We start from the raw sequence: 13,433 nt of genomic DNA on the forward strand, positions 1-13,433 counted from the left end.
CTAGAAGATTGCGTCATTAAAATTTATGGACAAAATATATGAAATTTTATGGGTTTTTATTGGTAAACTTAATAATTATACTTCAATATCTCATCTCCCCGAGGAGCAATTTTAAATATGAAGTGTGCTTTGGATTCCTTTTGCCCAGTCTAATCGGAATGACGCCAAATTTAATGTCCTAATTCAAGGTCAAAGGTCAACAAGTTGACACTGCTAATTTTGGTTTAGAATTAAAATTTTGGAAATGAGCTCAGGGTTTTAGAATTCTAAAAATGTGCTCAAAAGTTGTCCATTATCTATAGGGCATGTGTAAACTTGAGTGACAATATCGGATCGGTGTTTTTTTTATATGCCAATAATTCCACCTCAAAACTCGTAAACACATGAAATTTTCGACTTTTTTGTGTTCTGCAAATTTTGTCCAAATCGCGGGTTCTAGAACTCAGAAATGCAAAAACTAAACAATGTTAGACTTTCATCAACCTCCCCTAACTAGTTGAGGGGTTTAGGGGTAGCTTACCCCTCCCTTTTCAACACTTCTAAAAATTTAAATAGAAAAGTATAATACTGCTTTTGCTCTAAGAAATAATGTTCTCCTTCACTTTTAATTATTAATTACATATATATGTTCACCGAAGAAAATTAATTCTGGTTAATCTGATTCATTATTTTTGTATTTATTTAGAATTCAACAACAAATGTGCGTATTTGCATCGGGTACAAGATCACCTTGAAATTATCAGCACTTTGAACAATATTCCTCTCTGGGGCCGTCCTATCTTGATCATTGTTAGTTCCAGACGTGATTTTGTCTTCGTTCCATTTGAACCTTCGGCTTGATGACAGTATCTGATTGGCCCCCAGAGTCATTTCTGTCACTTTTTGTACTTTTGCCTCGAACAAATCCTACAAGTACAAGTAAAGGTCTTTCACAAATATCTCGGTATTTCTGTACACAAAAATATTACCTGCATCGAGAATTCAGATGCTCTTGAGAGTCTTAAATCATCACTTTTCTCCATTATATGCTCAAATCGGAGCAAAATCTTCCCATCCTTCCACGGCTCCAAAGTGAGGAGATGGACGTTCTCAGGCAACTCCATTTTCACACCAGAAAACTAAATAAATTTTAAATTAAAAATCAGGACATCATTGACTGCAATTTCCAAACCTCAGTGCGATATTTTCCCTTCCACTCTTCAGCAGAAAGTGATGTGGGTGAAAAATATAGGACTGGCGGCAACACCATCTCCTGCTGCACCAACGTCCTTTCTTGAGCAGTCGCATTCGACTTTGGCGAACCGACAAGAACGAGGTGGCGTCCTCGAGCGAACATTCCAACGCCCATCTGACGCTCGTTCAGCACCTCGCTCACACCGTAGTCATCATCGTTGACAAGTCGTCTGTGCACCTGTCAAAAATTTAATTTATGACTGTCTAATTTCCAAACGAGATGTTAAAATGAAGCTAAAATTAAAAAATATACAGCCCTTGCTGGCGGATTTCGATTCCTTTCGTCAAGATGTATCCAACACGGTTCACGATACTTTTTGGGGAAACTCTTTGATGAGATACGCATAAATTCAGATATCAAGAGTATATATAGGGAAACAGTCTTCACTATTTGAAATCCTAATAGGAATTAGTTTCTGCATCGGCAAAAAGGATTTTCCGGGATTTCGCAGTATCCATCCTGTTTAATTACCATCAGCTCAAGGGTGCCGTCTACAATGCTGCCGCCTCCCTGCGCCCTGTCGGTCAAGACGGCCAGCTTTGTCTCTTCGTCCTCGATGGAAATGGCACTGGTGATTGGATAGTAATTCGCAGCAACCTGCTCCAGAATGTCCGCCTTCCACGTTTCCCTGAAGTTCCTAGTGCGGTTCAGGTACTCGCGGCTGTTGGAGTCGGTCACGAAATTCCTCTTGGAATCTATCTTCGTCGAGAACCGCGAAATCACCTCTTTGCCAACGTAATCACTACACGATTTGAATTAAAGTAAACGCATTTTCTGATGCTAATAATTATAATACTCTGTAGGAATGGGTCCGACGAGCCATTCGATTTCAACATGCGAAGCTCCTTTATAAAGTCGCACAATCTGACTCGCCCAGTCGGAAAACACTTGGTGCACCTCTTCAACGTGAGGTCCTTAAATTTAGGAAACGATTAAAATGTAAAAAGGAATTTCCGATATTGACGTACCTTTGTATGAATTGATTTTGACTTTGTCTGTGGCTATTGGGAATGGAGTGTTGGGGTCAGGCCTGAAAATGTACGCTCCAGACGCTCTGCGACCCACAGATCTCTTTCCTGACTTGTAAAACATGAGCTCCTGAGTAAGCTTGGTCTTTTTTCCATTCACGCTGACTGATTCTATTAAGTGGCTTTCGTCGTCAAACGAAATGGTCAAAATCTGAAAAATGAGAACGATTCCAAATTTTTCATGAACCTCTGCTCAGCACTTCCCATAGGCTATATGAGCGGATAACATGGGCCCGAGTATCTGCAGGCCCAATGTGGCCATGTAGTTATAGATCCTATAGAAACACTCAAATATCTCCCATTGCCTAGACACTTTTAAAAAATGCCTAGACAATTCCAGCCATTGGGCTTGGTCAGACAGAAATTTTCTTGATTTTTTGTTCAGTCATAGCTCCTTACTTCGTTGGAAATATCCGTTTCCTGTTTTTTCGTGTCCCTCAAAACGCGACGCCTGCTTCGTCCCTGATAACTGACGTGGAAACTTTTGAAGCCAAGAGGGGGCAGGTCGACGGCCTCAAAAATAAGTTCGTGCTTTGCCTTGCCGAGCCTCACCGGAATCGCTTCCACTGAACGAGGAATTGGCACGAACTGCACTTCCAGTGTTTTGCCTGACAAAAAACACAATAGAAATAAATAGAAAAGCGTTTTCAACTTAATCCGAACCTGCCGACAGGTCCGTAACAGTGAAACCATTTTCTTTAGAAACAGGCAAGCGGACGAATTTGTTTACTTTCTTCGCTAACGGATTGTAAATTGTAACCACGAAAGTGTTGGATTCTTCACTAACTGAGCATTCGCTTTGATTTAACGATGGGCACCTCGAGAAAATAAGGTTATCCTGCGAGTCTACCTTTGTCGTGAGCAACCTAAAAAGAATTATTACTGAAAATTTGAAGCAGACGAAATGTCACGGGTCGGAGGACGAAATTGGCGTGAGGTCAAGCAAACTCGACGATATTTACACAATCATTACTATAAGAGGCTGAAAGGGGTGATGCGTAAACCCTTTATCTGGTCGGGGGTGGTCGAGACGAGTCTAATTGTGTGCAGTTTTTGCAATTCTGATGGTTAGGACCCGTGATTTAGAGTTGAAAACATTTGCAAAAACCCGAAAAAATCGAAAAAACTACCCAGCTTTAGACTCATCTTGACCTCCCCTGAACAGCTCAATGACTTAGGGGTTCCTAACCCCACCCCTTGAAACCCTTTAAAACCATTTTGTTTAGATACAAAATTCCTGACCTATATAATAAGGGTTTTCACTTTTTTAAGGGGGTTGAAATACAGCGATTTGGGCTGGTGGTAAGCGATACATCATTCTGCTTGTCAGGGGAAGTCAAGACGAGTCTATTGGTGGTAGTTTTTGAAATTCTGATTGTTAGAACCCGAGATTTGGGGTTTAAATTATTTGCAAAACGTGAAAAAGTAATTTTTTTCAAGTTTTTTAGTGGCAAGTTACCCCATCAAGGACATCAAATATGGTGTTTGTTCGATTGGGATCGGCGAGAGGAATCCAAAGCACATCTTAATTTTAAAATTTCTCCACGGGGAGATGAGATACTTACCAAAATTGTCCCGTAAATCCCGTGTAAAAATGAGACTATATTTAAAAAAAACTGACTCATGGTGTAAATCTCTGACCCGTGACATTTCGTCAGCATTTAAATGAATACTTTAAAAGCTGAGACGTGGATGTGTCGCAGGCACCAATCGCCCTGCTCAAAATGCGAGCGTAATCGTCGGCGACGCGCTGCTTTTCCGTGCCTGTGATCGCGTCGTGGTGCTGCAAAACACCCATTGCCTCGCGCAGGGAGTTCAAATTATCGCTTTCACCACTGCTCGCGATAACGTGCATTTGCTTGCAAACCTGAATTTTTGTTATAAATTAAAAAATTATAAGTGAATTTCCCTTCACCTGCAAAAGATTGTTGCCGTCTCGCTCGAACTTCTTTAGATTGGGTCTGGACGTGAAGTATCCCGTCCAGTACGTGTGCTTTTCGCTGGCGTAAGGGAAGAAGTCGTCCTCCTTTACGGGCCAAGTGCGGTTTTCAGCGTGCAACGCTTGCAGGTAGCACGACGGGGTCGAGTACGCGACAGCCACTCCCGTCTCGTGGGATATTTCGTTTACATGTCTACGTTTACCATTTGAAATTACTCGAGGAAAGGATGAAGACTTTACAATTTTACCGGATTAAAACGTCCAAATTTGAGTACCACCTTTTCGCGACAGTGTAAGCGAAATCGGCGCCCATGGTCCAAATGACATTGTTCGATCTGTAGGTGTCCGCTTGTCTTTTGGCGATTTGAACGAACTGGACCACCTAGTTGGAGAAACGCGGTCAGATTTTAATCGCATTTAAAATTAAAAATTTGCCTTTTCTTTATAGTTTTCTTCGGTTACATGATCGGGACAATAAATGTCGAAGCAGAAACCTCGAGGAGCAGTGTAGCCTTCAGACAAGACGCCGGTGAACAGATCAGATTCCTCACCTAATAAGTAAAGTAATTTTTTTAGACTAACGAATTTTAGTTCGTAAGATGATACGGGAGTAATTTTTTATTCGTGATCAATTAAATTGCTGGACAAGCTGGAATAAGAATTTGGGAAAACTCAATTCTTTTAATAACTAATTTAGCAATTTAGAGTTTTTGGAATCATCTCGTGAAGTAAAAGGAGGATTAAGATTTTCAAAAATTACGTTTTGAATTTTATTCTTAGTTGACAGTTTGGCTTTCAATCGGGATTTCGGTCCAAAAGGATCGGTTAAACGGACGAAATTCAAAATTAATTGTAAATTACACCAATTTTTGTCAGCAAAAGTTAAGAAAAATTTCTTAATGAATTAAATTCCCTAAAATGAAGAAAATTTCTGTACCAAGGTTTTTGCTGCCGCGCCAAATCATTTCCATGGTCTTGGTCTCTATTCTGTGCGCCTTGTCGTCTGTGTCAAGACGTGCAAAAAAGAGTGCGTCAAATCCCAGTTGGGCCATCAGAGAAGCCGTTTCGCGAGAGTGGCCAAAGGGGTCGATTTGCCAGCCGACGTGCGGACGACCGCAATCACCAAAAACGTCCGAGAGGCGCCTGAAAAATTAATTCTTACAATCTGCCGAATTTCACAATAGTTTATCTTTCTTTTCAATTTAATTCCTTTGTCTTTTTGTAGCACTCGGTAAAAAATAGGCAAACCTGAAGCCCCAGGTGAATTGGTCGATGGTGCTCTGGTAGTGATTTACTGCCTCGTCATTCATGCTCCACGCGCCGCCAGTCAGCTCCAACTGTCCGTTGGCAACCAATTTCTTCACGTTCTCCTTCAAATCGTCTTTGTTCGTTTCGGACCACCACTTCCAAAAGTACGCCGTCTCCACCCAAATGAACCTAATAAAACGGGTTTCCAACAGTGAATTTTAGAATAAAATAATAAAAACAATTACTTTCTAGTCTCATTGATCATTAATTCATTTACAACTCCCTCGAAAATGCCTCTAACTCCGTTTCCTGTAATTTAAATCATGTATAATTGCGGTTTTCCCTTTTCAATTTTTATTGCCTCCGTAATAATATTCATCGACAGTTCTGACCCATCCCACGTCATCGTGTGTGTGAGGCACCAAGTGGACAGTGAACAATTTCGGATCAATTTTCGGGCAAGCCTGTACGTGTGTGGGAATGTTCACTGTTCTATTAATATTATTGAAATAATAAAGCGAATTCTCACCTCGTATCCACAATGTGGATCACAATTGCCGAGCACAATTAAGGCAGAGAGAAAAATTATAAAGGTGTGCTTCATTCTCATTCGCTGTGTTGATGTGCCACCGTGGACGACGAACGAAGACAAAATTTCAAAATTTGTAGAGGTGCGTGTTCAGACGGTTGTGTGGGAGGCCGTGTTGATAGCAAGCGCCTTTTATACCAGTTTTAATTGCGCACTATCAGAGTGCATTTGGTTTTCTCACTGCAAAAATTTAGGTCGAGGTTTTCTTGAGGGAGTAAATTAAAGCGACACAAATTTTCGTGGCAAGAAATACATAGCGAAAAGGTAAAAGACTTGTAGATCAAAGAGGATTTTGTGACTGTAAAACTTTGGAAAATCTTTGCTTGAACTTTGTAAAATTGACCTCAGAGTAAATTTTGGAGAAAAGTGGCTGCAAAGTTAGCATGTTTTTCTAATTGTGAAGACAGACTGTCTCCCTTCTTGTAATCTGATTTTATTTCGAACTAAAGAGTTTCCCCAAAAAATGTCATAAAACGAGCTAGAGGAACCAAAAAATGCCAATTAGAAACGCTGTAAATATTGAAGGAAATTGGTAAAATTGGCATTTTAATTGTAGAAAAGTCCTCTTTTCATTATTTCACATTATAAAACAAATTGACTAACAACTAGTTCAACTGCTTATTTCAACCACCAATCCACTTAAAAGCAATTCAACTAACTGAATCTGACCTCTGAAAGTTTGGATATATTTTTTTATAATCAAATAAGGATTTTGAGAAGGTGTGTAATGTGTGTATATTTAGAAGAATTATTAGCTATTTTGAGTTTATAAATGTTTAAATAAAATTAAGGCTTAAAATATTTATATCTTTTCATGGCTTGAGACAAACATTGATTTATCGCAGGTGAGAAAATGCGATTTGTCTTAGTTCAAAATTTGCATTATTAAGATTAAAATATATCGCGGTCTTTGAAAATGGAGATTGCCACTGGTCAGTGCTTGCTAATTTTTTGAATATGAATGATTTTTTATTAAATAATTAATTCATCCATTTTACCCTCTCAACAACCTGTGGTGGCTCTGACTCTCTCTGACTCTCTCCCCCACTTTGTGCTAGTGCGCCCTGTGCTCTTGTGACTTCTCACCCCCACTTAAGATGGTGCTGAAAACCTCCAGAAGTTTCTCCCATATCTCCTATCTCAAAATGTACTTAAATTAACAACATTAATTAGCTGACTAATTGTTTCCTCAATTCATCGATATTACAATTTACAATAAACTCTGACAATAAAGGCAAACCCAATTTCACCCTTAAACCATTTCAGCTTTTATAAAGTAAAGAAATTTCGTTTATAAAATTAAGTTATTACATAATGTTATTAATTGTTTATTCTCTCATCTAAGTCATAATACAAATACGGTGCAAATATAGCACTAGTCAAAGGTTAATTTAAAATCACATTTTAGTTAAATTCACCATCAAACAGATGTAGTTTTCAAACTGACTACAAAAGTTCGAATCTGCATCGGATACAAAATAACCTCAAAATTATTCGACGGTCCAACTGTTTTTCTTGCGGGCCCTTCACGGTCTCCAATTCCTTCAAATTGTGCCTGCCACTTGAACCTCTTGCTGTCGCCCACCTTCTGGTTTGCTCCGAGCATCATCTCTTCAACGCTCACAACCTCCGCTTCAAATAAATCCTGGAAGATGAGATGCACTAATTAAATATCGCAAAAGAAAATGCTCTACTTGCCGTCAGTGAAACTTTGACAGGAAATTGGTCTTCTTTTTTCTCAAAGGCGTTCTCGAGTCTCAACAAAACTGAGTTGCCCCTCCACGGCTCCATGGTGAGCAGATTTACGTTTTCAGGCAAAGCCGTTTTGATCCCTGAAAACTGAAAACAAAATTAAAACCTAAGCCAAACATATGAACGCAACAAATTAAAAAAACCTTTTTTTATTTTTTTAATTAAATTAAACTTAAAGAATAGGTCTAACTTAATTTCATGAATATTTTAGAAATCAATTTTCCTACCTCGACAAGATATTTTTCTGCCCATTCTTGCGCGGTAAGGTTGGTCGGTGCGAAGTACAGAGTTGGCTCCAACACCATTTCTCGCTGGACCAGATCTCTCTGTCGTGCCGTAACGTTCGAATCGACGGGGGCAATGAGTAAAATGTGTCGGCCCCGAGCCACCATTCCAACTCCCATCTGCTGTTCGTTCAAAACTTCCTCCACGCCGAAACCATCGTCTTGCACTAGGCGTCTGTGCAACTAAAAGATTCAAGGAAATTAACTGCTAAAAGTGTGCAATGAAAAGGAATTGTCATTATTATTATTATTATATGCACATATACAAAAAATAATATTTAGACACAATTGAGACCTGGAAAAAGCAAAAATTAGCAAACTCATCTCATGGACGTGTGTTATTTAAATTTTTAACCAATTTAGATGGGTTTAAACGATTTCAAGTAAGATTAAAATAGCTTGCTTGATTCCTGCTCATTTGATAGTCCAATAACGATCGAAAAGCTCAGAGTAAAAAATGTGTCATTTGATTATTTTTTTTTTCAAACGTTAACTACGAAGCAAAGTAAAAGTCATTCACGATATTTTTAAATTTCGTACAGAAAAATAAAAAAGATTTACCATCAACTCAAGGCTACCGTCTTCAATACTGGCTCCTCCTTGGGCTCGGTCAGTTAGAATTGCCACCGTGCTAATTTCATCCTGCATGGAAATGGCGCTGGTGACTGGGTAATAATTGCCAGCGACCGGCTCCTCGATGTTCGCTGTCCACGTTTCTCGCACGTTTCTCCTGCGTCGCAAATACTCCCGGCTGTTAGAGTCGGTCGTGAACTCTCCGTTCGTTTTCAAATTTGTAGAAATCTTCGAAATCACTTCTTTCCCGAATCTGCAGAATATATGTTAGAATTAAGTTTTCCTCCTGAGTTAGTAAATTATAGGTATTTATAATAACCCATCGGCGGTGGGAATGGGGCCAACTAGCCAGTCTATTTCCACGTGTTTCTGCCCCCTGTACACCCTGACGACCTGACTGGCCCACGGAGAAAATGTTTGGTGTGCTTCTTGCACCAAAGGACCTTTCAAAGGGCAGCATTTTTATTATATAAATGATTTTTTCAACTCTATATTAATAACCTTTGAATATTGAAATTTTGGTTGGTTCATTAGAGACTTTAAACGGCTGGTTTTTTCTCGGCCTGAAAATGTAGGCCCCTGAGGCCTGACGTGTCCCCTGATATCCCGCATCGTCGTAACCACTTTTGCCGGATTGATAATAAAGCATTCTCTGCCTAATTGGCGTGTTTTTTCCTTCCACCGTCACTGACCTTATCAAATTGGAGCGATCGTCAAAGGAAACTTTAACGAACTGAAAAAGACCACGTATTTAAAACACTTTCCCCCGATTAAGATTTTTTGTGTTTACCTCATTTCCGATTTCGTGCTCCAAATTGTTTAATTTTCTCAGCAATTCTTGCCTTCCTGTCTTTGTTACGTGGAATGATTTAAATCCAACGGGTGGCAAATCACTGGCCTCGAAAATGAGCTCAAATAGTGCCTTCCCTTTCCCAACAGGAATTTTATTCACCTCGTCCATAATCGGCACGTACTGAATATCAAGTTTTTTCCCTGCAAATGGAATAATTATCTAATTATGATAATTCCCCTGCATGCCGTTGAGCAAACCTGAAGAAAGGTCAAAAACCGAATGCTCAGGGCCGGTGACCGGCAATCGGACGAATTTGCTCACACGCCTGGCGAGCGGGTTGAAAATTTTGACCACGAAAGTCGTTTTGTTTTCGCTCACTGCACAATCGCTCATGTTCAATAGCGGACATCTCTCAAACAGGACCAGACTCGGCTCTTTTTCTCGTTTTCTCGACAATTTACTACGAAATAAAGCCAAAATTCATTCGAGTAGAGATTTGAGAATAAAATGACTTGCTTTAAAAATTCTGAGGTGAGACCGTCGCACTGGACGAGGGCTTTGTTCAAAATCGCAGCGTAGTCTTCAGCGACGTGCTGCTTTTCCGTGCCTGTGATTGCGTCGTGGTGCTGCAGAACGCCCATGGCCTCACGCAACGAGTTCAAGCCGTCCGTTTCCGTGCTGCCGGCCAAAACGTGCAGTTGCTTGCACACCTTCCAACAGTTATTGTCTACATTAAAAAAATCTCCAAATTGCCTGAGAAGGCGGTCAGCAGAATTTAAAGAAAATTCAAAAATTAGAGGTCTCAGCCGCGAGATTTAAGGCGGTGGCTGGCGGGTGTTTGGCCTGGCGGCGGTGGCTGGCCATTTCCACCGACGGCTGGCGGTTGCCCCAAAATTTGCCAGCTGACGCGGTGCACCGCCCGCGGCTAGCTAAGACCTTTTTTCAAAACTAAATTTTTTTAATTTCTGCAAAAGACGAGATCCGTGAACAGGGTTTGCCAATTTTGCAATGCGCAAAAATGCACCACTGGTTTTTTGCGCAAAAAACCGGCTGGAAAAACCCACCAGTCTTGGGTTTTTCCGCACTTTTCCGAATTTAATCCGAAAATAGTCCATTTTCGCTCCAAAAGAGTCTGAAATTTCGGGAAATTACGTGGAGAGTTAAAATTTTCAGTCTCTTGGTGGAACCAGTGGCTCTAATACTAATTTTGGTGATTTTGAAAAATCCCTATTTTTGGTCATCCATCATGAGAATTTTTATTTTCCATAAGAACGCATTTGTTTCGGAAAAATGCGCCAAATTGCAGAAAATCCCGCAAAAAAAACCGTTTTTTGCAATGCAGTGGGGTTTTCCGGAAAAATGCGTGTTTTTGCGAACCCTGTCCTTCAAACCTGCAAAAGATTGTTTCCCGCGCGTTCAAATCTCTTCAAATTTGGCCTGGACGTAAAGAAGCCGGTCCAGTAGGCGTCTGGCTCGCTTGCGTAAGGGAAAAAGTCGTCGTCTTTGGTGGGCCAGGCTAGTCTAGAATTGTGAAGCGCTTGGAGGTAGCACGACGGCGTTGAATACACGGCGACGATGCCCGTTTCGTTGGAAATTGAATTAACATGTCTGAAGGGAAAATCAAATTGTTGCTTACGCTTCAAAAAAATTAGTCAGGATTTGTAAAACTCACTTAATTAAAGTATCCATGTTTTTGTACCATTTGCCAGCAATCATGTAGTGGAAGTCCATTCCCATTGTCCACATTATATTTTTTGTCAAATATTTGTCTGATTGCTCCTTGGCAAGTTGTACGAATGAGGCAATCTGCATGAAATCGCAAAACTTTATTAATTTCAAACACATTTTCCTATGCTGTTAACCAACCTTTTCTTTGTAATTGCTATTACCAGGCTCGTCACTAATGTAATCCGAGCACCACACGTCAAAACAAAATCCTCTTGGTGGACTGTAATGATTGTAAAGAACGCCAGTGAACAGATCCCCGTCCTCCCCTATACGAAAATGATAAAATAATTCATAATCCATCGTATCGGAATTTATATTCTGTTCAATTTTTAGATTTACCGTTTTTTCCTGATTTTTAATATTTTTTTATTTCAATAAAAGTGTTCATGTAACCAAGTTTGGCGGGAACATTAAATGCAGTTTTTTTTTCGGAAAATGTGGAGAAACGGACCTCTTGGCGTTCGCATAAATGAGAATACCTCGACTTCTATAATGATGATAGAATATTAAACTTTTTGTTCCAAAAGAACGCCTTGGTGTGCCAAAAATCTCGTTCCTGAGCACCTTTTGGGCGCGCGAGGGAAAATATGAAATACCATTCCCTCTCGCCCCCATATATTTTCACGTTCTTAAAAAATGATTAAAATAAATGAGAACAATAAAAAATTAATTTTAAAATCACACGCAGATATAGTGCATAAAATTACCGATATTCTTGCTTCCCCGCCAAATCATTTCCATGGACTTGTGATCCATCCTATTTTTCTTATCGTCTTTGTCCAGCCGTCCGAAGAAGAGTCCATCGAAACCGATCTGAGCCATCAAAGAGGCCGTTTCTCGAGAATGGCCAAACGGATCGATCTGCCAGCCGACGTGCGGACGTCCGCAGTCCCCGAAAATGTCGTTCAGGCGCCTGACGAAAATGTTCTAATCACCTGAAAGAAATTAATTCAGATATAGCCCTTCAACCTGAAGCCCCAGGTGAACTGGTCGATGGTGCTTTGGTAGTGCGTGACAGCCTCGTCGTTCATGCTCCACGCTCCTCCTGTGAACTCGAGCTGCCCGGCAGATACCAATTTTTTCACCACGTCTTTCAGCGTGTCGTTTTGCTGCGAAGACCACCACTTCCAAAAGAAGGCCGTTTCCACCCAAATGAACCTGATTTTGCGGTGAATAATGTAATTTTTTCATTCAGGAAATTTGAAATAATTTTTTACTTTCGGCCAGGATCGATCTGAAGTTGCTCGATGACCGACTCTATAATTGTTTTCACGCTCACTGAAGGCCGTTGGTCTTCTAGAATTTGTTTCAATGGTATTATTTAGATCCACCGGAGTTGGTTTAATTTTAACTTGTCCCGAAGAAATACTCATCAACCGTCTTTACCCAGCCGACATCGTCGTGGGTGTGAGGCACCAAATGGACTGTCAACATCTCTTTGTCGATCTTTGGACACGCCTGGCATAACCGCAAATTTATTAACAAAGATTAACGGAATAAATAATACCTGAGTTGGGTATTTTAATTTTTTTAGTTAAATTCTAAGAGCAAAATAGTCAGTTTTTCAGACCCATGGCATTTTTGGTATAAAAACTGTATAAATTTCAACGTTTTCCCATTATTATTATATTATTTATTATAATCCAAAAGTCAAAAATAATTTTGAGATGAGGAAAAGCTACACTGCTAGCGGTAGTCATCGCGATATATCTTTTTAAAGAAAATGCTGGTTAGAGTAAGCTTTTTCAAGAAATTTCTGAGCCAGAAAATCTTAAAAATCGAAAATTGATTCTTTGCATGAAAAGACGATTTTTTAAATTTCTAACACAACAGGTCACAAAATTGGAGCACTTTTCAGATAAGTACAGACGCATTTAAAATTATTTCAAAACATATCTCAAAATAAAAATCAATGATTATTTTCTGACATTTTGACAATTCCGTTTTGTTTGATGAAAGGGCTGGATATTTCATTGATTGTGTGCGGCGTGCGGCCGATCTACGACTGCCTTACTTGCTTTTATAAATTATAATGCATCTCACAAAAACTAGACACCGATAGATTCAGATAAAAAAAAATTAAATTTCACTCCATACCAACAAGCTACCTCATATCCGCAATGTGGGTCACTCGCAACGAAATGGAGTGTAGAGAGACATGAAATTAGCAGTTGCTTCCACTTCATTGTCGGTTCAGCCAAGACTGAATAAAAGCGAAAATAAGAAATATGCTGATATAAACACGCAACCGCAGGCCACTAGATA

General features: G+C 39.9%; 2 protein-coding genes across 3 annotated transcripts; both read right to left on the minus strand.

Moving 5' to 3' along the window:
• Nucleotides 1-658: 658 nt before the first annotated feature.
• LOC135936835 (lysosomal alpha-mannosidase-like) lies at nucleotides 659-6,126 on the minus strand. Its single transcript, XM_065479808.1, has 17 exons — nucleotides 5,979-6,126; nucleotides 5,811-5,913; nucleotides 5,695-5,758; nucleotides 5,450-5,638; nucleotides 5,139-5,344; nucleotides 4,637-4,752; nucleotides 4,450-4,583; nucleotides 4,178-4,394; nucleotides 3,936-4,129; nucleotides 2,926-3,128; nucleotides 2,662-2,870; nucleotides 2,203-2,413; nucleotides 2,031-2,148; nucleotides 1,706-1,976; nucleotides 1,172-1,411; nucleotides 969-1,118; nucleotides 659-906 (listed from the first exon to the last, which is right to left on the minus strand). Exons 1-17 carry the CDS (start codon nucleotides 6,057-6,059, stop codon nucleotides 682-684), a joined length of 2,931 nt encoding a protein of 976 aa, XP_065335880.1. The 5' UTR covers nucleotides 6,060-6,126; the 3' UTR covers nucleotides 659-681.
• A 1,224-nt stretch (nucleotides 6,127-7,350) lies between these two features.
• LOC135936561 (lysosomal alpha-mannosidase-like) lies at nucleotides 7,351-13,375 on the minus strand. Of its 2 annotated transcripts, none has more exons than XM_065479420.1 (17): nucleotides 13,277-13,375; nucleotides 12,521-12,626; nucleotides 12,386-12,461; nucleotides 12,138-12,326; nucleotides 11,876-12,081; nucleotides 11,307-11,434; nucleotides 11,113-11,246; nucleotides 10,832-11,048; nucleotides 9,957-10,150; nucleotides 9,698-9,900; nucleotides 9,438-9,640; nucleotides 9,149-9,380; nucleotides 8,967-9,090; nucleotides 8,636-8,900; nucleotides 8,018-8,257; nucleotides 7,737-7,877; nucleotides 7,351-7,683 (listed from the first exon to the last, which is right to left on the minus strand). In XM_065479420.1, the coding sequence occupies exons 1-17, from the start codon at nucleotides 13,352-13,354 to the stop codon at nucleotides 7,459-7,461; spliced, it is 2,961 nt and encodes a 986-aa protein (XP_065335492.1). In that variant the 5' UTR covers nucleotides 13,355-13,375; the 3' UTR covers nucleotides 7,351-7,458. The 2 variants fall into 2 exon arrangements, with proteins under 2 accessions (XP_065335492.1, XP_065335491.1); XM_065479419.1 differs by having other exon boundaries at nucleotides 12,386-12,464.
• Between the last annotated feature and the right edge of the window lie 58 nt (nucleotides 13,376-13,433).

Source organism: Cloeon dipterum, chromosome 2 (genome assembly GCF_949628265.1).
Source record: "Cloeon dipterum chromosome 2, ieCloDipt1.1, whole genome shotgun sequence".
NCBI lineage: Eukaryota > Metazoa > Arthropoda > Insecta > Ephemeroptera > Baetidae > Cloeon > Cloeon dipterum.

Coding starts and splice junctions, on each gene's coding strand:
- LOC135936835 (XM_065479808.1), bottom strand. CDS start 6,059: ATGAGAATGAAGCACACCTTTATAATTTTTCTCTCTGCCTTAATTGTG. Junction 1,412..1,705: donor ACGGCACCCTTGAGCTGATG/GTAATTAAACAG, acceptor AATTTTTGACAG/GTGCACAGACGACTTGTCAA. Junction 1,119..1,171: donor AGGGAAAATATCGCACTGAG/GTTTGGAAATTG, acceptor AAATTTATTTAG/TTTTCTGGTGTGAAAATGGA.
- LOC135936561 (XM_065479419.1), bottom strand. CDS start 13,354: ATGAAGTGGAAGCAACTGCTAATTTCATGTCTCTCTACACTCCATTTC. Junction 12,327..12,385: donor CAGATCGATCCTGGCCGAAA/GTAAAAAATTAT, acceptor CCGCAAAATCAG/GTTCATTTGGGTGGAAACGG. Junction 9,641..9,697: donor GGTTTTTGACCTTTCTTCAG/GTTTGCTCAACG, acceptor TTCCATTTGCAG/GGAAAAAACTTGATATTCAG.